This window comes from Dromaius novaehollandiae, chromosome 10 (assembly GCF_036370855.1).
Source record: "Dromaius novaehollandiae isolate bDroNov1 chromosome 10, bDroNov1.hap1, whole genome shotgun sequence".
Classification (NCBI taxonomy): domain Eukaryota; kingdom Metazoa; phylum Chordata; class Aves; order Casuariiformes; family Dromaiidae; genus Dromaius; species Dromaius novaehollandiae.
In genome coordinates this window covers 10,458,728-10,482,519 of record NC_088107.1, presented here as the reverse complement: position 1 = coordinate 10,482,519, position 23,792 = coordinate 10,458,728, and the positions used below count along the sequence as shown (strand labels likewise).

General features: G+C 38.9%; 1 protein-coding gene and 1 long non-coding RNA gene across 2 annotated transcripts; one reads left to right on the top strand and one right to left on the bottom strand.

The window, feature by feature from the left end:
• On the top strand, positions 1 to 13,845 carry LOC135329338 (uncharacterized). Its single transcript, XR_010390728.1, has 3 exons — positions 1 to 330; positions 4,217 to 4,370; positions 13,749 to 13,845. It is a non-coding gene; the product is annotated as an uncharacterized LOC135329338 (long non-coding RNA).
• On the bottom strand, positions 9,280 to 17,713 carry CFAP161 (cilia and flagella associated protein 161). Its single transcript, XM_026121271.2, has 7 exons — positions 17,590 to 17,713; positions 17,344 to 17,433; positions 16,955 to 17,193; positions 15,573 to 15,657; positions 13,747 to 13,905; positions 12,477 to 12,550; positions 9,280 to 11,512 (listed from the first exon to the last, which is right to left on the bottom strand). The coding sequence occupies exons 1-7, from the start codon at positions 17,650 to 17,652 to the stop codon at positions 11,302 to 11,304; spliced, it is 921 nt and encodes a 306-aa protein (XP_025977056.2). The 5' UTR covers positions 17,653 to 17,713; the 3' UTR covers positions 9,280 to 11,301.
• Positions 17,714 to 23,792: the final 6,079 nt, after the last annotated feature.

Genomic DNA, 23,792 nt, shown 5'->3' with positions numbered 1-23,792 from the left:
TAATAAAGATCAGATATAGGCATTGTGTGCACCGAGGCATGCTGCAGCCCTCAGCTGGTGGTGTGGGGCTGGGGGGGGACGACCCTTTGCTGTAAATTAACCTCTGGCTTTAATTTTTCTAGTTTACCGTGAACAGCAATCGGGAACGTCAACAGCACGGTGCACTTGGGTCAGCAGCCCCGGAGCACGGGGAAGCGGCCTGCTGCGCCGACCCGCCGGGGAGGCAAGTTCCCGGGGCCCCGCGGCGCCGCTGCTCCCGCCGGCGGAGACGGAGGACGGAGGCTGCGGGGCAGCGCCTGGGCCTGTCGCGGGGGGCACTTCGGCTTCGAGGTACGCGGGCGCGGGGAGAGCGGACGGGGGTGAAGGAGGGAAGGTGTCCGGGCTGGGTGCTAGGGTGGCTCTGGGGAAGTGGGAGATGCTGGGATGGAGGGTGCCGGGTGGGACGCGGTGCGGGCCGGGCGCTGCGGCGGGGGGAGCGGCGAGGAGGCTCGTGGGGAGCGAACCCTTCCCTCCTCCTCCGGAGCGACAGGGAAATGGCATTCGGGCCTCGCGCTGGAAAGGGCGCCTTTTTAATTCCCTTTTCCAGATTATTCCTGTTTCTTTTCGGCAATAAAGCAAGCTAAATAAGCTAATCTGGAAATGGAGAAGACATTATTGATTTATTTTATGGCATTATTATTATTTCCAGTATTATTCTCCAACCCATCTCTAATATAGCCTAACATCTTGTTTGCTTTTTCTGACCGCTGCTGTGCGCTGAGCAGAAGTTTCCATTAAGCTGTCCACAGCAACGCCTAGGTCTCCTACTTGAGTGGCTAATTTGCAAACCATCAGTGTGCATGAATAGTTCAAATTGTTTCTCTCAATACGCATTACCTCACACTCACCTACGCTGAATTTCAGCTGCCATCTTGTTGCCCGGTCCCTCCCTTTAGGGCTTTTTTAAGTTGTGGCTTTTCTAAACAATCATGTATAATTTCCCAATTACGCTGTCTCTGCTGTTGCATGCTTGCTTTCCAGAGGAGTGGTAAATGCATTAAATAATGTCCGTTTTGGGGTAGGTCTCGGGATCTACCCTTGTTAATACCCTTCTGTGATGAATATAACCATTTGCTCATATATTTTATTCAGTCTTAAGTACTTCCTGAGTCATAATAATATTTTTCTTAGTGCACAGCTATTCTTTATCTTTAAGCACCTTGTGCCAATTGGAATATACAGCTAGATTATACTGCTAAGTCACCTTTACCCACTATTCTGAAGTCTTTATCAAAGAACTTAGTGGAAATCAGTTGCTACAACTGCATATGGACAAGTGGAGCCAGAGTAGCTATAGGTGAAGCTAGCATTTACCTAGAGCGTCAGAATGGTGGGAGGAAGAAAATCATAACCTCGATGCACAACCGCGGAGTCCCCTCGGTCTCCAAGAGCAGCGTGTGACGACTCAGCAAGGCCACCCAGCCGCGCTGGGGCCTGGGCGCCGGCTTGGAAGGGACCCGCCGAGGAGGAACACCACCGCTCCCACTGAGGGAAGCGTGAAATGAGCCACTCTGTGCCCCATTCTGGCATCTACCTGTTATAAAACAGATGTTAGCAAAGTGGATAGAGTTCGGAAAGTGATTATAAGATGTTTGAGGAGCATGCTTTGCAGTGAGAGGCTAAAGAAACTATTTTTTTCCCAGCAGAAGGCTGTAAAGTGATTTCATTGCTGTATGTACATACCTTCATGAGACAGTTCAGAGGACCGGAGTGTGCAGCAGATGCATTCAAATGAGAAATAGGGTTAAAAAAAAAAAAAAAAGGTTAACAGTTAAGGTAATTAGAACTTGCTTGAAAGTTTATTCTGTTCTGTGCCATTTAGCACAGCAGCAGAGTGCTGGTTTGGGCAGAGTGGATAATCTTACCACAGCAGTTAATGCTCCTGTAACCAATTTGGGGAGCTACATTTCAGTTCAGTTCTTTACTGGCAGGATGGGCTTTTTTCAAAAGCCTGCACATTTGGGTGGTCAATTTATATTTTGCATTACTGTTCTTCTAGACTGGAAGAATGTAATGTAGTAATTGGCAAAATCAGGTAAAATAGATTCACCTCACTAATGGTTTGTTTTCTTTGTCTAAGTGAAGCTATTAATTATAACTTCTTAGGTATTGCCCTGCTTGTGCTCAGTGTGCAAACATTACATAGTGTAATGAATTCTGAGATGTAAACCCAGGATGCATTTTATTCCATAACTAGTGGATTTATCATACCCGGATCTTTTTGCAGTAAGAGGAATTATATGATGCAAACTGTTACCAACTGTTGCAATGATTTTTTTTTTTTTTTTTATGTCTAAAACAGTCTTTCAAATGAACTTTTTAAAACTTTGATCAACAGGAGAGAAAAGTGTGAGCACAGGAAAAATTCATAGACTGTTATTGAAAAATATAACTATGCCTATATTAGTTTATATTAGTTGATGACTAGGCTGGAAAGATGGTCATTGTTTATTTCTACAAGGAAAATTACCTCTGTTCACATGTAGGAGCTTGGATTCTTCCCAGGGACAAATAGTCCTGCAAATTTAAATACATTCTGAACAGCTTTAGTTTATATTCTTCTTTTGCTCTGCAATTTGGTTTTCACTAGTGTATTTTCAGAGCTCCTTAAGAACTCCCTTCATTGTGTCTCAGTGCAGTTTCAGCTTCGTCGTCCCCCACCCAGGAAGCCCATCCCAGCCAAGGATGCTGTTATGTTGCAGGCAAAGGAACTCCAGCTGATGAATACTCTCTTCATGACAGTTACACAGGAGAATTGTCCTTGCTTAATTACACTGTTCATTTAGTAAAATTGCCCTACTCCAGCATGTTGATATGTTCTGCTCATGGACTAACTTCAAATATGTTTGAAAAATTGTTATTGTCCATTTACACCAATTCTGAATTAACATCTTTGTTTACAATATTAAGCTTGTGTTATTGCAGAAAACCTAAAAATTTGCTATAGGTTACATGAACTGACCAAAAAACCTTCACTGCTGGTTGGCTTATATTTAACACTTAGCCTCTAAAACCAAACAGCTAATGGCTGTGTGGTGTAACAGGACGAATGTGTGGTATAAATCAACTTTGCCTCAATTCTTTTTGTGATGAATGAATGTTCTGTTCTCAGAAATAATTGCTTAGATGAAAAGGTTGCACACATCAACTATACAGTGCAAATAGTTACTCCCCAAATCCTTGTTAAGCTAATTTCACAGGAAAGAGGAATTTGTGTTGGTGTTTCAGAATGCTGCATAAAGCCTGGTGCTCAGTAGAAGTCATTCACTAGTCCCAAAGCGTGATACTGTTTAAAATCACTTAGCACTCCAGGACAAAATTCCCTAACCGCTTAACAACAATCAGTTGATATATCCAGTTGTACATTAATTAACATGAGACAGAGGAAAATACTGAAATGCAATACACTTCTGGAAGCTTCAAAATTTTCAGTGAGCAGTGAGAACAATAAACTATGTTGTATCAAAGGTCATGCACTGTAGTTATTGAGAGAGCTATGTGGACCCCTTTTAAATAAATTATCACTTGTATCTGAAAAAGGAATGTGGGAAAAAGAGAGTAGATCCAGAGAAGGGTAACATTTTTGCCATGACAGAAGGTATAAATATTATTAGTAGTTAAACCTGTGAAATTTGGTGCTATCTGACACCAAATATATGCAGACAAGTTTTATGGTAAATTTTAGAATGCCAACACATGTATGAATAGCCACAACATTTTCTTTGTAACATTTCTTCGGTGTTCATATGAGAGCCTGGTAGACATCTGCAAAGTAAGTCCTACTGGCTTCCTTTAGAAAAGAGCTATTCCCATTTAAGAGGGAGGGATGCTTGTGCACATATATGGTAAATGATGTATGGAAAGGCACACGGTAAATTCATAGCAAAATGAGGAATAGCCTGTATTAGCTAGGGTAGTGGAGAGAGTTTTCACTTTGTCTGAAACAGTGAGCAGGGATACAAAGTTGAAACATAGCGGATTTTTGTCCTAGATAGTCTCTTTACTCTTTACCCCAACTACTATGATCACCATCTAAGGCAGGGCCAAAAAACAAGAGAGAGTTACTGCCCTGCACCTGAGCTGCAGTAATTTACCATGTACATAGACATGTATACAGGAAATGAGTCCACCCCCATTTTTGTAATAATTATGGCTTAAGATATGTTTTACTTCACAGTGGGGATGATCAGGAGTTTGTTATGCCATGCAACTCTGTGGCCACCTACCCGCTGGATGGCCTTTCCTCAGCCCTTGCTGCTTGTCTCGGTGCTTACCAAGGACGTTACGGTGACCACTCTCTTCAGGAACTTGCTAGGCCAGGTTCAACTGAGGTCAGTCTATAACATTTACATTTTCATACTCAGATCTTGCCCTTTTCCCTGGTGGGCTTCCCCTCTCTAGGCAACAAGGTGGGAGACACTTCTACATCTACCTTTCAAGCTGCCCATTCTGTGATAGTCTGAGTGCTGATGGATTCCACTGTACCTGTTTGGGACTCCTAAAAACCCTTTTGCTAGTACCACAGGAACTGAAAATAGAAAACCCTGACAAAATTAATAACATTTGCTTGCTTTCAGGTCAAAAATATTTTGTTGGCCATGAATATTCCTGTACAATCTGGTGACTTCTGCCAGAATTTCTGGTTTGATTCAAAGCTGGTGGTTCAATGAGAAGATTTTGAAAAGCTCTGCTCTTTCTTCAGCAAATTCATGAAAAAAACCCAATAAAATAAATCATGACTTTATCACAGAATTTATGCCACTGAGATTAAAGTTGCTTTTCTTGTAATAAGGAATTATTGACCACATAATAAAGTGGTCTAGGTTTTCCTACTCAGTGGGTTCCAATGAGAATTATCACATTGACTGGCTCAGGAGGAAGAAATAGCATAGCTCGTAAGTTGGCCCATCTCTGGGAAACTTCTTACCTTCTCTGGGAGGCTATGAGTAGGACCTGAGGTCAGCTGGCTTTGGGAACAGAATTGTACTGAGGTAGAAAATGTGTCTGGGGAAGGGTGATGGAGAAGAAGAAAGGGGTGTAGTGAAGCAGTTGCTGTAGCTAAACTGTTATTCTGGGTTACTGTGTGATGCTCTGAAGCCTTTTAACATTGGACTTCAGTATGAGCATCTCCATGATCACTCAAGATTACACTGGAAGAACCAGTTAGTTGATGTAGTGTTAGAATCTAGGTGAAGAAAATGCAGGCATTTATTCTCCTATCCACCCTCATCTGCTTTGCCACAGTCTAAAGTTGGGATTCACTTCTTAAAAGGTTTCAGAAGAAACTAGTTAATATTTTTCTGGCTGATGAAAGATTGTTCTCCTGCATGCACTGAACTATATATGTATTATTCCATGTTATTGCTGTGTCAGCGTTAAAGTGCCTCGTGTGTGTGTATATATATATATGCCAAAATATGCCTCTTTTCATGGTCATTTAAACTCCCTGTAAGGCTTTAATACATCTTGGGTGTTCTGGCTAAACTGATGCTGCCAAAATTGTCAGCAAAAAGACCGGAAAAGCTGATGAACCTTAAACTTTTCCCCTAACAACTGCTCAGTTGTTTCTTCAGGATATGGAAGAGGCAGAAAGCCCAAACAGGAGGAGTGGTAGGAGACCAGGAAGGAAGGACAGAGACTGCTGTCTGATGTGGATTTCACAAATTGCTGTGTTTAATCTTTTAGAGGCCCTATAACAATAATCCATGCTGAATAGTGTTTTAGGAGCTTTAAGAGTTTTGTTAAATATTTTTTATAAAGGAAAGATAACCCAAGCCTTAATTCAGTACTTTGCTTATTTGCTAGTTCCTTGCTTTCATTTTACTTAGGAATTCAATGTTTTTATAAATACTACAAGTTACATTTTCAGAAACAGCTAAATGCCATTTTCAAAAGTGATTTTCATAGTTAGGCCCAGATCTTTGAAGAGGTGTACCACCTAGCTCCTAACAGTTTTAACGTGAACAAGCTGCAGAAACAGCTCTTCAGTTTCTCAGGACTGGTGAAATTTTGGAAATGGGACTTACGCTGAAAGCTGGTTAGGTATTTTTAAATGTCATACTATATAATTAAAAACTAAATATATATATAAAAATAAATACTGCTGTGTATAATTCTTCTCCCCTCTGTGGGTTTGTCAGACCCACAGGGACAGCACTGTGGTTTGTGGGCTCTTCTCCTAGCAACTCCTATTAACGTCAGTATTGCTTGGGCAGCTGCATCTTCGTACCCCACACTGAGAGTTTACTAGTTGGCACTGCTTAATGCGTGGATTTCATTTGCCTACACCTCTGGTTATTTGCACCAGGTCTGCTTGGATTTCCTGTCATCTTGCCACTGCTTTCAATAACAGCTTTAGGCTATTACTTGCTGAACATCTCTGCTGTAATTGTTTGCATTTGGAAAAAAGATGGAGATACGGTCCCTGCCCCAAGGAGCCAATAATTAAAACAAGGCCAGCATTATAGAAACATATATACTAGCTGGCCTGTGACTGGATGGTCTGTTTAGTTTTGTTTTGACTTACTATATGAAGCAGCATTTAACAGATGTTGGAAATAAGCTCTCTGAGCTTCTCACATGTATACAGAACAGGGATGCTTGTGCATGAATTAATTTCATCAGCAAATGTGGGTATTAATGTCATCAGGCATTTTTAATTTTGTGCCTCTTCCACTGTACTTAGTGTCCTCCCCTGCCAAAAGATACAGAAACTTCTGGAGGGACTCTGTTTTGACAGTGCTTTCTAGTGCAGTACTGACGATTCTGTTCTCTGGCATAAAAGATGTTGCCTTGTGTGAGCCTACTAGAGGAAAAAATTAAGAAAGCAAAGTGCCAATTGCTTCATCACGTACCCTCCATATGCACAGCTGACTCTCAAACAAAACGGGAGTCTCTCTTTCCCTTTGTCTTTATGGCAAGGTGTCCCTCTCACTAGGAGCAAGGCTACACCTATCATGCAGATCATGGAATTGCCATATTATGGCTGCTCCTATTCCTGCAGAAATAGCACACATCCAGCAAGGTGACAGCTCTTCTCACTCCTCTTGCCTAAGGGAATGCCATACCGGAGATCAGATTCCTTTTTACTGCTTCCAGGATGAAGCCAAACAGCGTGAAGAAGGGAGCTAGTAGGGTGTGGCTTGTCCATCCATATGGGCCAGGAAATTCAGGAGGGGCAGGTCAGGCAGAGAATGGAGGCAAGAGCCAGGACAGAGCCTAAAATGGAACAGAACTAGAGGTGTAGCTGACAAAATGACATAGAGATTTCCTAATTTCCACTTATATTTGATGTATTTTGCATTTTATATCTTGCATATTTTTATTCCATGTCCCCCTTAGTTTAATTATCATGCATTAAAAAGTCGAAGTCTTTCTAAAGCAACAGCTTGGTCTTAAAAGAAACGCCCTCCCCCAAATTACAACAGATGTGCAATACTGACTTAAGGCGAATGGGCACAGATGTTATCAAAATCACTCTCTTACCTGCCAACTCCACCAAATTTTCCAGTGCTTAAATATTTTCTTCCACTGCTGTGTGGAATTTCCTATCGTAGCGTTCTCTGTGCTTTTTTTTTTTTCAGATCTTACCCAGTTACTAATTCTGCTTATGGTCTCCTCCTCTGATCAGCTGGCTGAGCCAAAACAATTCCTCATGCCAATCACTGACAGGAAAGCAGCCTCTGAAGATACTGATATGATTAGAGCGAGGGGCCAGGGACTTGTGCTAAGTGCCAGCAGAGCACTTTATAACCGTTGAAAATTGGTAACTTTTGGCTAGAAGACATGGCAGAGGAGAAGAGAGGTGATGTGAAATATAGGTTGGGGGAGCATACAAAAGAGAGAGAAAGTGAAAAGGCAGATGTAAAGCTGGATTTTCATTTTCTGGCATTACTTCTGTGTTAGCTAAACTAAGAGAATGATGCATTTCTTTGCTGACTCTTTGAATTCTCTTTTTGACTTCAATACTGTGCTGCTTATGTCTACACAGTATAATATGTGCATATGCAAGCGAGTTCTGTCTGTCCCTCAGACTTACGAAAAGCTGTATTAGCATAGCATTGAATCTGAGCTAATTCCGCACTGTCCCTCCGCAAGGACTAATAGCTCACGATCAACTTCATGCTAACAGCTTATGAGCTGCCTGAAATGGAGGTAAAGTGAGTTTTATCTGACCACAATGTACTTTGTGGACATATTCTTATCGGGTCTAATTTGGACGATGCATTAAAAGCTTTCTTAATATATTATCTTGCTTTTCATTGATATATCTCAAAGTGCTTTGCAAAAGAGGCAAGCATTGCTGTCCATATTTTACAGACTGCAAAACTTGGACAAGCAAAATACAGTGCCTGCCCACAGTTACACAACGGTCAGGTCTGGAGCATGGTTCAGTTCTCCATTACCCTATCCATTAAATCACGTTGTGTCTCTAAGTGGCAGTGTCAGAGCTGTTCAGACTCTGAGCTAATATTCAATCCCATAACGCTTTATATTAAATCTTGTGTTTTACCAATAAATATCCACAATGAGCAAATTAGGAACATTTCAGTGCGCTCATGCAGCCTGAGTGTATCTAGTTTATTACGTACAAAATCTAAGAAGAATCATGTAAATCTATTATGTTGTGAAAACATGCAGAATTTTAATCTCTACAAGTTGGAGTAAGTAATAACAGTATCCCTATAAAATACATACACCGCTTGCCAAATATGTCAGGTTTTTTTCTTCACATAGAAAATGAAAGAAAAAGGTTATAATTTCCTCTAAATATGTTTCGGTTACAAATTAATAAATATTCCAATTAATTTTAAAAAATTGATAGTATGCAGTGTTACATATTTTTCTATCTACCTTTGTTGCTTAACTTAGTTTTATTTTCCAGAAACAGGATAAAACATTAATCACATTTCCTAGTCCAGAATTCAAACCTGATTTAATATGGTTAGCTTTTGTGGCATTGTATCGGGGATTCATTTGGATTTAAACATTTCAGGCTGTTTTACACATGCAGCGATAATTGTTCTGCTTAGAAAAACTGGTGCCATCTTGTGGATAATATTAAGAACTGCCCAAAAACCTATTTTAAAAGAAAAAACGGGTAACAGATCAGTATCTGCATTTAACATTGTGAATCAGCTGAATTATAGACATATATTATGTGCCATAAGAAGCTATGCATAAATCTGAAGTCTTAAAACTGTATTACTTAAGAAGGAAAACAGATAATGGAATTAGGAGTTGTTTATACAGTTCTGTTTATTCTCCAAAAGCAAAATAATCCAGCATTTTTCCAACAATCCGGTTTATTTCCCTCAACTGTAGATTGATCAAAAAACCACCCAAGAGGCTCCAAGCCATGTTTAACCAGCACCTGTCTCTTTCTGCACTCATTTTGGTATCTGTTCATCTCTGGTTTTGTTCTAAGACTGTACAAAACTTGTTTTGCTTCTCTCCCACACACTCACACAAACACTCCTATACACAACGTTAGCCAGCCAAGCTCCCTGCCCACACAGTCCTCATTCCTGCATGAATCCACATGAAGCTTTGCTTCAGCAGTGGTTTTGGGTTAAGGCCTCTTCTAAGGCCTCTACAATTAACCCAATGGAAAAAGGCTGTTAAATTTGCCAGATTCAAAATAGCATAAGCCCATCAATAACAGATCTATCAAAGCTCACACACTGAGAGCGTGACTCAAAAACTGTCTTCTGTGATTCCTCCACAGTAAAGCTGTATTTTACAGAACTGTAATCTGTCTCCTGCTCTGAGACCCCCTAGGCCAAGTGCTAGTTAGGCTATTCTGCAGTCTGCCGAGTTCATTTACATTGACTAAAGGCAAATACTTCTAAAGACTCACCAGCAGGTTTGAAACCTGTCTACCTGGGAGAGAGTTTGAAGTCATCACATGTTTGGATCAGTCCCTTCCTTTGTGAAAGTTTAGTGTTTTTGTTTCAGTTTCAGTAAAACTTAACTTAAAAGGTTTTGTTTGACCTTTATAAACATTTAAGGTCTTTGGAATCCTTTGTGAGAATGGAGATGATTTGTGTAGTATTTTACTCAGAAATTCCCTTACTTAACTTGATGTGCACAAACAGCCTGCTGTTCCTTTACAGTGCCGATACTGTAAGAAATGGAACAGATATATGTGCAATTATTTTACTAAAGGGATATAATAGAATGCTGTACTTTAAGGAAATTCTTTGTGGTGCAGTTTCAGCTTCCATATAAAGACAGGTAGCTCTATAAAGTAATGATATCTGTTTTCCCTGTCTTTGTGTCTCATGCTTGATTGATTTTGGTGTTTAAGAAAATGCAAGTTCCAGCCGAAACTTTTCCCATGCTTGGGCCATTTATAACAATTTTCTTTCACGTGGATTCTCTGGTCTCTAACTAGGTATGAACATGGACTACAATCCTTTTCTTATTGGACAAGCTTACAGGGTCTCTCCTTCCTCTTCTACCTTGGCATGTATTTTCATGAAACTTATAGCAGCTTTGTTTTCTTTGAGAATTCCACCTTGCTGTCAAACTTGGTTGAAATTATTATGGATCGAAAAACTCTGAGGGTGGGAGGCAAATAGAGCAAGTTATGCAAGCTTTGTGACTAAGGAAAAGATTGTCAAAAGTTCTTAGTCTGCATCACTGTGGTCAAGTGTTTGGAGAGTTAGCACTTAAAAGTTTAGAATGCATGGACAAAGGTAAAGAAACTCAGTTTATACCTTTATTTTAATTCTCATGAATCCGAAGCTGATTTTCAAATACTGAGACCTCAGTTGTGATTTTTTTATTGGTAACATTGTGCTAGACATATCATGGAGCAAGCTCAACAACCAAGTTCTCTCAGATGACCTTTAACTGTCAAAGTATCCCATGATAGCTGGCATGACTCTGCTTTTTAGCATCCACTCATGCTTTTAAAAAAGGAGATATGGGTTTGGTTCTGGAAGAATTGGCTAAATACCTCTGAAGGCGAGTAATTTATTGCAAATATATTAGATTTACTGGATTCTGACATCTTTTGGCAGCAGTGAATGTGAAAAAGGAAAAATTAGCCCTTCTTGATTCATGGATTTTTGAGGTTGTGCATGGTTCATCTAATTTTATTATGCAATTTTTGCCTACTATACAAACCTAATGAGTTAATGAGATTATGTTATATTACTAAGGGTAGACTTTCATTTCTGCTTTTAAAATAAACATCTCTAGAATTAAAATCTAAACAGAAAAAACAGGAATCAATCTCATCAACATTTGTAGGTTCTAATCTGAGATTTTTATATTCTGTGTCTCTTCATGAAACTCATTCTTCTTTCTGATCCCTCCTGAGTGAGGGTCAGGTCTATCAATCATAGTACTTTCCTCATCACTGGGATTTCCTGTAACTATTAGCCAATAATTCTTATCTTCTTCAGCTTTATGGGAGTTCAGATAGGTGTGACAAACTACTTCATATTCCATCCCAAAATAAGATCTGTAAAGTTAAAAAAAGAAAAGGGGGGAGAAGGGGAGGGAAGAATGAATATACACAAAAATTCAGCAAGTCTGCATTATCTGCAAGTCACTCAAGGTTTTCTCATGCTTGTTTTGGCTTATTCAGAGACATCACCATGCACTTTCAAATATCAGACCCTTAACAGAAATGCTCACAAAGATATCCCACTTTATTTCTTATTAATATTTTAGAAATTTGAAATCAAAGGAAATGCCACCTTTCTAGATCCAAAGCTGAAGAAGCCCTATGGGTATAAGGCACTGATACACTGAATCAATATGTGCAAACTGAATAGATTCTATGCATCCTTTTAGGTCCTATTCTTTCTGACTGAGGAAAATTGTGCCTACTTAACCATTTCAACCTCAATCTACCAGACCTTGTTTCAGCCTCAAATACCTGACACACATTCTCAGTGGAATCTTGCTCAGGATTTAATGGGAAGCAATTGGTATATTCCATAACAATGCTTAGTCAATACTAATTGAATGCATGCATATTAACTTGAATTGTTGGTATAACTTTAGTTTATTGTGAGATTCATTTGGACAAAAGCAGCATCCTGTTTTATACGCTATGTTTTTATTTAGTTCTCTTACTCATTACACTTCTTAGCATCCTATTTTGTCTTCAAAAAATAACTTTAATTGCTCAAGATATTCAAAGAGAGAACAACCAAGAAAACAGCAAAGGCTGGAAACATGATGTGACGTGAATTATAAAGAAAAAATATGAATGAAATTGAGCTGATTGTCTGCATGATCAAGATGGCACACACTACAGTCCAGTAATAAAACAGGGGAAAGGAAAACGTGCATTCTGCATTCTTTTCCATTTCCTAAGTGTGTGCCCAGAACAACCATCTTGTTTCTTACAGTAATTCTTCAAATATTGCGTTGGCGCATCATTATGCACATCCCTGTCCATTATAAATTATTCTTACCTTATCCAAAAGTTCCTTGGAACAGCCAAGCTCCGATTAGTATGGCAATGAGTAATTATAATGTTAGAGTTCGCCTGGGGAGAAAAGTAAAAAAGAAAAAAAAAAAAAAAAGCGATGTGACAGACATTAAGCGTAATGTTAAAAGCATTTAATTTGAGTAAGAATAGTTATTTACTATGTATAATCAGCAGCCTTAATGTAAATCTGCACTCCTCTGTATTGCTCCGAGACTGCTATGCATTGATAGTGTGATATTTTACACCTTCTCGGTTCTCAACAAAACTGTCATAACAGCTCGGAGTAGCCAAATGCTTAGCCCTCAGATCAGACATGTTCTCCTGTCCAATACATTCCACTCCACTTCCTTGTGCTGGGCACTAGAAGCAGGGAAGGGGAAGGGGGGGGAAAAAAAAAAAAAAAAAAAAAAAAAAAAAAGGATCAAGCAAGCTGTAGAGAGTCTTTCCAGTGGCCTGTGCCACCAAGGTCGTTCCTCGTACTCTGGATATTTGCCAGATGAGAGATCCAGATGGTTTTGTGACAGTCTAGAACTTTATATTTTACCAATTTACAATTTTTAAGTATAACAGAATTAATCTTTAGTAACTCCATTTACTACCACTGTGAAGAAAAAATATTACCTTTGACAATTACCTAATTTTGAATGTGTATATTAGAGAGCTGGTTCATTTATGAGAGCCACAATTCAAGGTTGTAGAGGAACAGTTATAATTGTGATATTTTGCTACGCACACAGCCCTACACAGAGCCTAGTAGCAATGTGGAACAGGAAAACACTACGTTTGTTTAATGTATTTACAAAAGGTTAAAAAAAACACATTTGAAAAAGCAGCCACTTATTCCAATGCCTTTATTTTTTGAGAGTTTTAAAATTAATGTAAAGAAGTCTTAAGCAATCACAGTGCTCATAGTGCCCATCAGTGGAAATGAAATTCTGAGTGCTCAGAAGTCCTGAAATTCAGATTCCAGGTGCTGTATCCTCAAAATATGTGACCTTCAAAGTACATGTCCACCTTTGAAAATTCCGGTCAGAAAAACTGAGCATCAATGTCAAAACAAGCACCAGAACCCAAGCTGTATATCCAGATTTCCTATTTAAACAGATTTTCCTTTCCCTCTCCTCCTTCCTAAAATTACAATTCACATTTTACATAAGGAAATGTGTGAATAAAATAGATACAAATTTCTTCTAAAAAGTCAGTCTGTGGTTTTAATTAAATCCTCATAACATTTTCTAGTTTTAATTTCTTACAGGAACTGGAAATCCTTCATATTCAAGACGCAGCTGTGGATCCAGGAACACTGCATGCCAGAGAGTCAAATAGGAAAGTTCATCTGTCAAAAAAACTTCCTGAAGGTAAGATTTTTTAGCAAATCTCAGAAATGATTTATGGTCACTTGCTAGATATAACTGTAAACAGAAACATACATTAAGGAAAGTATAAGTATAAACAATATAAGTGATTAAAAAAATTTCAGCACAAAAAATTCTCTTTGCTTGTGAAAAATCAGTCTGTCAAAATTAAGCTATACATTTGAAAACTCTTAGATTTGAGATTGTTGATAAACTCTTGAAGTAGCTTTTCTCAAACTAAACCAGTGAATGCTAATTTATAATTGAATTTACATTCCAAAGATTCTCTCTCAAAGCGGTTGATGAGAGGGAAAATTTTATCATACTTGTGGTGATTTATTCTGAATGCATATACAACATATAATATCTTCTTTTCTTCTAACTTATGAAGAGAAACAATGTTAACATCTTATCAGAGCTAGCAGATTTCTATTAAATATTATTTCATACACAAAATATAGCTTTTCTTCACAAGAAATGATATCTTGTCATTTTGGATTCATTGAAAGAAAAAGTTTTAAAAATCTCTCTTCCTGTAATGATGGTTTTCTAGTGTTTCATGAGATATTTTTAATTTCCTTTCTTCTTTTTTTCCTTTTTTCTTTTATTTTTCTTTCTTTTTTTTTTCCCAATCTCCCTTATCCAGTCTTTCTGCTGGTAGCCCTTTTGGCTTGCACACCTAATCCCAGGGAACTTGCATAAACTTTCTAAATAGGTTTTCCTTATCATGAAAGGTCAGGACAAAAATCCCCACTGCTTTAAGCTATTTAATCATAAGACAGGATTATGATTTGGATGTATGTTTATCTTGAATACAGACAACTAAATAAAGGAATAATGCACAAAAAATAGTATTTACCATTTAAAGTTGCTTGCACCTTATTATGCTACCAAGAATAAGGCAGCTTTTGTATGTTAGATATATAGGTAATATAATATACGTATTTTACAAGCATTTGTAATGCAGTTGAACATATGAAAATAAAGTGGGGATATATAGCAGGAGGGAAGGCTGGCCAAGACTATAAAAAGTGAAATTCAGTGTTTTAGACTAAAGAGCTAAATACATTAAATAGTTTTCAAATTGTTTTCTATAAGGGAATTCCCTACTGGAATTTATACCATTAAAGAATGGTATAAAAAGGGAAGTTAAGCTGGGCCAAGTACCTGGCCTTCAGCCACTTCATTTATTATCATTTCTCTTCCTCATTTTTGTCTCCCTCGGTTATGCTTTCTTCCCTATCTTTCCTCACATGTTTACTTCTCCATACTGTTTCTTCAATGAGGAAGATGAACTACACTAAGATCAATACTAGGATCTGTTTTCAAACAGATTACATTTGTTTTCAAAATCCAGGGCAGAGACCATCAAAGCCTGTTCGAAGTCTTTTAGCAGGTTTCTGAGTTAAGATCACTTTCATTCAGCCCCTTTCCATTAGGGGCTGATGAGTTAAAAGCAGAAGGGCTAGCAGCACTACGAAATTCTTCTTTGTTACAGGTTTATAGCATTAATGTTATTACTGTCAAGAGAGAAAAAAAAAAAAAAACTTTTTCAGTGAAGCTGCCACAGCGTTATATCAGAATAATTTTGATATAAGTATGATTTTGAATCTGTTCTGTGAAGTTAAGATGTTGAACCACCACACAAATGGTTAGATAAATGGTAACTAAATGCATCCCCTCAGTATATGTTACCATTTACATTTACACCTCTATTGACTTACCATTTTATCAGAAAACCCCCCTGTTGCCCCAAGACCAAATCTTTGCCCAAATCTAATGCGTTCACCCATTGCACCTCCATCAACACTGTTAGAATAAAAAAAGAAAAAAAGAGAAACTCAAATATATCACTTTACAGATCATTTTTGTGTTTAGGTCTATAATTAGGTCTTGTGACACCACTTCGTATTAAGTTTATTTTTTAAAATAGATAAAATATGTTAACTGAAAAGATGTTTCATAGATAATATACTTGTTAAAATATTTAACAAAACAGAAATTCAGACTGTATTGATTACTTTTTAAGATGCATTCATTAATATGCAGGCTGGAGAAATAACATCCAATGGAAAAATCAATTGGAATTCAGCACTGAGTCCCCCTGAAAAATATACTTAATACATGCATCTGAAAAATCACAGAGTAAAAGCAGAATGGTGATTCCCTGCAACTCAGTGTATGTTGCTATTAATATATGTAATGGATAATAAGTAACTTGGTTCCTTACATGAACGTGTATTCTGGTACATGCCTACTTCCAGAATGGTTTCTGCATTTTATATTAAAGAATCACCAAATTATGGGCCAGCCTGTTCTGGGTATATTCACAGTCAAAACCTGTGTAGCTGAGGAATTGTGAAGTCAGTTAATGGGGGACTGCATGGCATTTTGATTGCAGTTCTACATGGCCTAAATTGTGCTCTTGGCATCAAAATTCTTTATTCAGGCTAACTCAATGTTTTCCTGAATCAGGGTCAGCTTGCACTCTTCAGCGCTATTATTATTGTTAAATATATGCATCCATGTATAGCTTTCTGTTGTTGAACAGGACCTGTTATTCTGTTTGTGCCCTCCAAACTGCCAGAACTAAAGATGTCTTTCAGAGAGATATGCTGGGTTTTTTTAGGAGAGCAGAAGCATGGTATACTTCATGTACTGTAAAAGCAATGATATCAATTTTTGTTTCAGAGTCCTTATTTACAGGAGTCAAACATATTTAAGTATTTAAGGAATTACGGGAATGACATATTTAAGGAATATTTAAGTAGTCCTCATATCTAAGTGATATTTGGACACATTTTGTGTTCTACAGCTGAAATATAACTGTATTGAAAACAGCCGCAGAGCTTACCAAAAGACAGAGTGAACTGGATTCTGCTTTCACGCCAGTTCTGTACTGATGTCATTGCAACTTCCTTGGAGTTAGGCACAGAAATATGCAGAAGCAAACTAGGCTTAATGCATAACTCAGGCTAAAGAGTCTGTCTTCAACAGATTAATCTCACTCAAATTCTTTTGCATATTAGCCAACTCCGTATTTCTCAAAATAAGGTATTGAAATCTAACATAATAATTAAGAACAACACCAAATTAGGAACCAAACCTTAAGATACAAAAAGTATTTCGACCGACAGGGCCCACGCTTTTGACTGCGCTAACTCCGCAGGGCACTTGCAGAGATTCGGCTGAAAACATGGCCATCTCATCCGGATCAACGGCCAGCGCCAGCCTGCCACACGCGCCGGGGTGATTCTCCGTCGAGGATTTGTTGTTATCTGGGCTCAGAAGCATCACCGTGTCTCCAAAATGAACAAATCCATCCTTAGACAGCGACAGCTTCACCTGATTTAAAATAGACGTAATTTAATACAGAATTATTTGAACTTAAAATCGGAAGTAGCCGAGTATATAAAATGCTGAACCCCAGCGCTGGTGATGCATAAACCGCTGTGGAGCCACACCGAATGGCCAGCGGCTTCTTCATGAAGTTACCTTCCTTAAGAGATTATCCTGAAGTTTCTTGGACTTCTGTATTAGAAGTTCTCCGCGTTCCCTCTTCTGCCGAAAATCCTCCAGGAGCTCCTGCTCGCCAACGAGAGCGGGTAGACATGTTAGCCGCCGCCCACAAGGTCAGGTTTGCTCGGACACCGAGGAGAAGGGCCGTGAGGGGAGCGGGGACGGGAGGAAAGGGGAGGCTCCCCGGGCCGGCGGGGGCCGGGGGCCGGGGCCGGCCCGCACCTCCGCCAGCGCCGCGTCCTCGCTCCAGTTGCCGACGCGCACGCCGGGGCCGTAGGCGGCCATGGCCGGGGGCCCCGGGCGCCGAGGCCGCTCGGAGTTGACCGTCGCCACGGAGACCGCTCCAGCTGGCGATTGGACGCTGCCGCTGCAGCGCCCACCAATGAGCGGGGCGAGCACGAAGGAGGGGGCGGGCCTCTCCTGCCGCGCCCGGCGCGCCCCCGAGGGCGGGGGAGGGCGGTCAGTCGCCATGGCGGGGTCGGGAGTGTCGTGTGGGGAAAAGCGGCAATAAGTGTGGAAACAAGCTCAGAAAAGCGACTGCCCCGCCTCGTCGGGGAGGGCAGGCTCCCCGGCTTGGGGTTACTGCGGCCTAGGGCAGCTGCAAGGCACGGGGCAGGAAGGAGCAAGCTGCTTAGATTTGCAGCCTCTGGGGAGCGCCTGCCAGAGCAGCGACTAGCAGAGGCAGGCCGCTGCGAATAAATAAGTAGATAAATCCCACATTCGTTTGGGTGGGCTTGTATTTTTGCCTGGTCTGACAGCAGCCGAACGCAGGAGGTGTGCAGGGGCCTGTCGTCCCCTCGCCTCTGTGTGAGGGGTTGTTGATGGAGGCGAAGGTCACCATAGGTGCAACTGAACACCAAGCACGGCCGCACTTGCGATGTCCCCTCCCTTGTGGGCTGGTGTCATTGCACAGATGGAGGATGCTGAACTTTGAGAACTTGAGTCAAAATTTGCTGACTTTAAATTCAGTGTTCTTTAACTGTGAATGAATGGTAAGACTAATTTAAGTAGTCTTAGAATGAGGCTTTACGTCAAGGAGGTGCATGAGCTTAACATTTCGTAGGAGTTCATGATACGCTACAATATTGGTAAATAGGATGGATATATGAGGAGAATGATTACAAATATTTTGGTTAGTGATTATTTGAGTCTTGAAGTTTGACGAGACAGGATGAGTGAACATGCTATACCTTTACTTTTTAGATAGCCTAAGCCAGTGGTTTTTGACAAGGATGTAGATCCTTGTATAGCACATTTAATCCCTTTATAACTGGCTTGTTTATCTTGTAAGCCTAATATTGCAAGCAGGTTTTGTAAGCTGGACAATTTAAAAAGCTTTAAAGAAAATGGTTTTTGTATGAGCAGTTAGGCAACGTGTTACCATCAGCTAGAGTTTTGACAACAGTTTGACATGAAAGCTGGCTGTTCTGTTTTTATGCCAAAAGTTAATAAGCAAAAAGCTCTTCAGCATAACCCAAAGCCTTAAAAGACAAAATAAAATCCATTTTTGTTCAAATAGCTCCACTCTGTGGCCAGTTCAGGTAAATGAAATTTTCTTGCACTGAGCTGTGCTAGAGGAGTTGCTTAAGTATGAGCATCCCATTTCTCAATTGTTTAATTTAAATAGGCAAGAAACGTCATTTATCTTGGCCTAATATCAGAAGGCAACAAATTTTGAAAGTATCAGATGTGATCTGAAGTCTGAAGTGTTTGCATTCAACGAGCTTTAATTAATTTTCTCTGTTACTAGTCCTTAGCACTTAAACCAATCAAACAAACCAATTCATGCTCATGTTTTTCAAAGAACTACAGATTTAGTTAGGTTGCCTTGTTAATACTTTGTAATACTTTATATGCTTGTATGCAAATCCTAATGTGGATTTATCACAATTTAGTTACAACTGCATAATATATTAAAACCTTAAATAAATAAATATAAAAAACCTTACTTCATTTATCTCAATATGCACTTTCTAAGTAGCTTCAAATCTTCCTGGTTTTTTTATTTCAAAATGAAGCCACTTTTTAATAAATATTCACTAACAAGTCATCGTTATAAAAGTATATATTATCCTGGGCTGTATTACTAAGAACACCACATGCATTCTGTATATGTAGCTAATATGTAGAATATGCAGTATTCTTCCATGGTTTTTGGAGCCTGCTGCACTGTCTTGTGAATCACTCTGTACTTAGTTACTTACATATTCTGATGCAAATGTTACATATAAAGAAGTGTTTATGCCCCAGATTTATTTATTTACAGAAATTTCTCCATGCATCTCATAGTAGGACTATGCAGTGACTATCCTTGTCACGTGGAAGGCTTTCATTTCTCATTGCATAGTATCCTGTGAAAACAAGGATAGTTTTTTTAATATTATTTATATATATATAAAACTATATATATAAATAAATATATATAACTATATATATTTATATTATATATTTATATTTTTATAAATACGTGTCTGTAAGTTGAAAAATCTTTATTGCAGAAGTGGTTACAGGCATATTCAAATCAGCTCAGTTTCCTTCTGATCTGATAAAATTTCCATTTACTCTTAACTTGCATTACTAAATGGTTTGAGCAAAAGCTGTATTTGTGAAGGAACTGGTGAAGGTTTTGTCTGCTAATTTATGCCAGCATACAAATTGACCAGGTTTAAAGATATATGTTGATTATTGGAATCAGGAATATTTCCCTATTTTTATTTCAGTCTTTGTTAAATAAAAGTGTAGGCATTATTTTCAGGATACTTGAGAAGACAGAACACATTGTATCATGGTAGAGAAGTGACACCCCACTCTTCCCCTACTGTTTTAGAGTCACAGTTCTTTTCCCTTTTCTTCCTTTTTTTTTTCTCTTCCTTTTCTTTCTTTTATAATAAAAGAGAACAAGATGGTCAAGAAGATCTAAAATAGCATATAGAGCTGTCTAGTATGTCTAGGCTATTAGCTTACACAGAAGGCTGGACTGGTTAGGCTTTTGATTGCCTTAAGATTCAGTAACATGAGATATACCATCTTTTAAACACTTTTAATATGTAAATGTGTTGGTATGTGTCAATAGTACAAATTATTACAGTTTAGCTCTGTCTAAATAACTCATCTGACAGAAAGGGCAAGGTTTGAGTGCATATGAACAAGAGTAAATCCAGGACCAAGGTAGGCCATCTTCCTTTAGAAGGAATTGACAAGAGCATCGAGTGGGCCTGTGAGCTCTTCTGTTCATAAAACTCCTTATTTCATGGTGCAAAACACAATTTTTACTTGCAGGGCTGTTTGGCAGTTGATGAAATTCTATTCATACTGAAAAAAATGCCAAAACCATGTTTAATCATATACATTTTGATAAAAATATTTTTAATATTTTTGCCTTCACTGCCTTGGGAGAATATCTGCCTTTTATTCCTGTTTTGTTTTGTTTTTCCCTTCGAAGAAAAATTATTAATGCACCAAATTTGATTAACAATATGGAATAAATAATACTGCACAGAAGTAAAACATATTCTTCAGGACCATTTGTCTCCTTTCATTTTGCTATTCCACACTAGCATTATTCTGACACATGCTATAAATCAGAGCATAGCTATCATTTTTCTTTGCTGTTATTAGTCTTCTGGCTATTAAAATGATTAATCTGATTTTTAACAGCGTAGCTATACTTTCTTATTCTGACCTATTCCCCAAGCACTCATCTGTTCACAGCACAAAAAGAATTAAGTAGTTTAAGTGATAAGATTTAAGTACTGCTGTTCTGCCAGACACTTGCACTGATGTTTCCCATTTTGGTTGTGAATTTTGATGTGGAGTTTTTCTGTAATGCTTGTTTCCAAGGAGCAAGCAACCTGTTCATGGTGTAGTAATTTCTGAAATGCATTACATAGACTTCAGTCTGCCTCTTATAAGGAAGCGTTGCAAGATGCTCATGTGCTGTATTGGCAGTATGTTGATGTAGGTATGCAAGTGTAAATTTTCCCAATGTAGATCTAGCCGAAGACATGCATTGCTTTGATTGCTCGTTTGGTGCTTTATAATCAAAAAATGCTGCTAGAGAGAGAAGGAAGTCATTCCCAACATGTGTAAGACTGCCAAACACTTGCCAGTTAAAGTATGGGCTGAGTTATCCAGATCTTCAAGGTATTTTCATTCTGGCTGGCCTGTAATTTAGGTCTGTAAAAATCATGTCCTTTTGAGAAATTATTTAAAAATGGAATATTTTCTTTTCAGATTGAGCTATTTCATTATGACTGGTCATCCTAGCTATTTGATGTTTTTCACCTCTTTGCCTGGCTGAATCTTATTCAGAAAGTGGGTTTGAAAAACCGCTCGGGCTCTGAATCTCTCAGAAAAATGTTGTAGTTTCAGGAGCACTAACTTATGAAAAGAATATGGAAATGTTAAAGTATGCCTACAAGGACCAACACTGTGTTCTGCAGAGAGATTGGTATTAACTCTGGAAGAGCTAGCCTGGCTAATGCAAACAGCATACTGCCATCAGCGTGGGCCAAATAGCTTTGATGAGGACTACTGCGTTTATTAGCCCGAGCAGAAACATCTCTTAAAAAAGCTGTACTGCTTCTTATGTTGTAATGTTTATCTCTGCGCAGCACTGTACACCGTGTGTGTCTGCCCTCAAGCAATTGAAGAATTCTTACTTTCCAAGCTGTGCAGGATTTGTCCAAGCCATCATTACCAGAACAAGAAGACTGGCCATATTCTTAGCTAGGTGTAAAGTTTATATTTAATTTGTAGTCTTTAATGCATGTGGTTTGATCTCAAGCAGCTCATTTTAAGCTCTGTTTGCCATGGCTCTACTGAAAGGGCCTTTTGTGAAGTGATGTTCCACCCTACTTAATATATTGAGTATGTTGCACTTACTGAGCTACCAAGTTCTGTCATCACCCACAATCACTGAGACCAAATCGCTGTGTGTGAGGCGTGGTCCTATTTATAAAGGGTGGAAATCAGGTCATTGTCTCTTTTGTTTACTGATCTGTTTAAACTTTGGTTTCCATGAATACTCATGCTTGAGATTTTGAAATTTGCTTTTTTTTGTTAGCATGTTTTTTGCATATAAAAAGCAATAGCATGATTGTCAGCAGAAAGAAAGCCCTAAACTCCACGATTTTAGCTCACTTCCATTTTGACTTTTGGGGTTTGTTCAAACATACAGTCATGTGAATGTGAACTATGATTCCTGAAACTGAAAAACAACATTTTTGCATGACCTCTTGTGAACCCAGACTGTTCTGTTTCTTCCCACTTTAGTGCTAACAATAGATACTGCTTAGGGTTGCCTTTGCTTCCCTGTTTAGTCTTGCCTACAGCCTGATCTTTATCTTCTGTTATAAATTGCCTCTGTGCGTGAATCTTTGCACCACTGTGTTGCTTCTCACCGTTTGGATTTTACATCTCTGTGATGATAATGTTAAGATAGAAAACAATCTATTCCTTCAGCTTTCCATAGCGGAAATATCTGCTTCGCTCTGGAAGCAAAGTAGTGACGTTTGCAAATAGCACTGGAGGTGCATGTCGGTAGTCTCCAAACCTTTGCTAAATTTTCTTGTTAGAAATGGTATCCTACTGGGCCCACATCAGAAGTTTACTTGTGGTGGTCAAGGTTTAGAGATAAAAAAATGTTTTAGTGATCAAAATACTTCAGTTCGGTTCAAAGGAATCTATGTGTTACATAAAACAAGCTATTAAAAATAAAAGGAACAGAAACTGACCTATGTATTTATACCACAAAACATGAATTAGTTAAATATTTCTGGCATAACAAAAAGGAACATGCTGAGGATCTTTTGTCCTAAGGGGAAAAGAACATGTGTATTGTAATTGTTTTTAAAATTTTCTGCCACCATTCCGCTATTTATGGTTTTGATTTGGATGACCTTACTCTGGCAGTGTATTTATGTCAGACATCACAGGCTACAGAAAGTATTTTATATGTCTGAAGACCCTGGCAACTGCTCTGATTCGAGACTTTGAATATTTCCGTATTTCTGTGTCACTACTGATTAGTAAATTGGCATTTCTCAGTTGGTAGCTTTTCTTTGAACTGTGTGAGAGAAATGTCGTCATAACGCCGCGGACTCAAGGAACAGAGCGAGCACAAATAAAGTGATAAATTTGCTATACACAAATGTTAACATGATCCTTGCAATTTACAATGCATTTGTTAGGCCAAAATGAAAAGCTAGAACAGGAACGCCCCAGCTACTCCTGGGGACCGACCAAAATCCTGCCGTTACTGCACAAAAGAAAGAAAAAAAAATCCTTTTGGAAGGCAGCGTGAAGGAAAGCCCCGTTCTGACACCTGGACGTCCTGCTACAGACTCGTTCCTTGAGTGCCAGTTCTGGGCAGAAGTAACTTCCTTGGTGAAATAACTTTGAAAGTATTGATGCGTGTCCTGCTG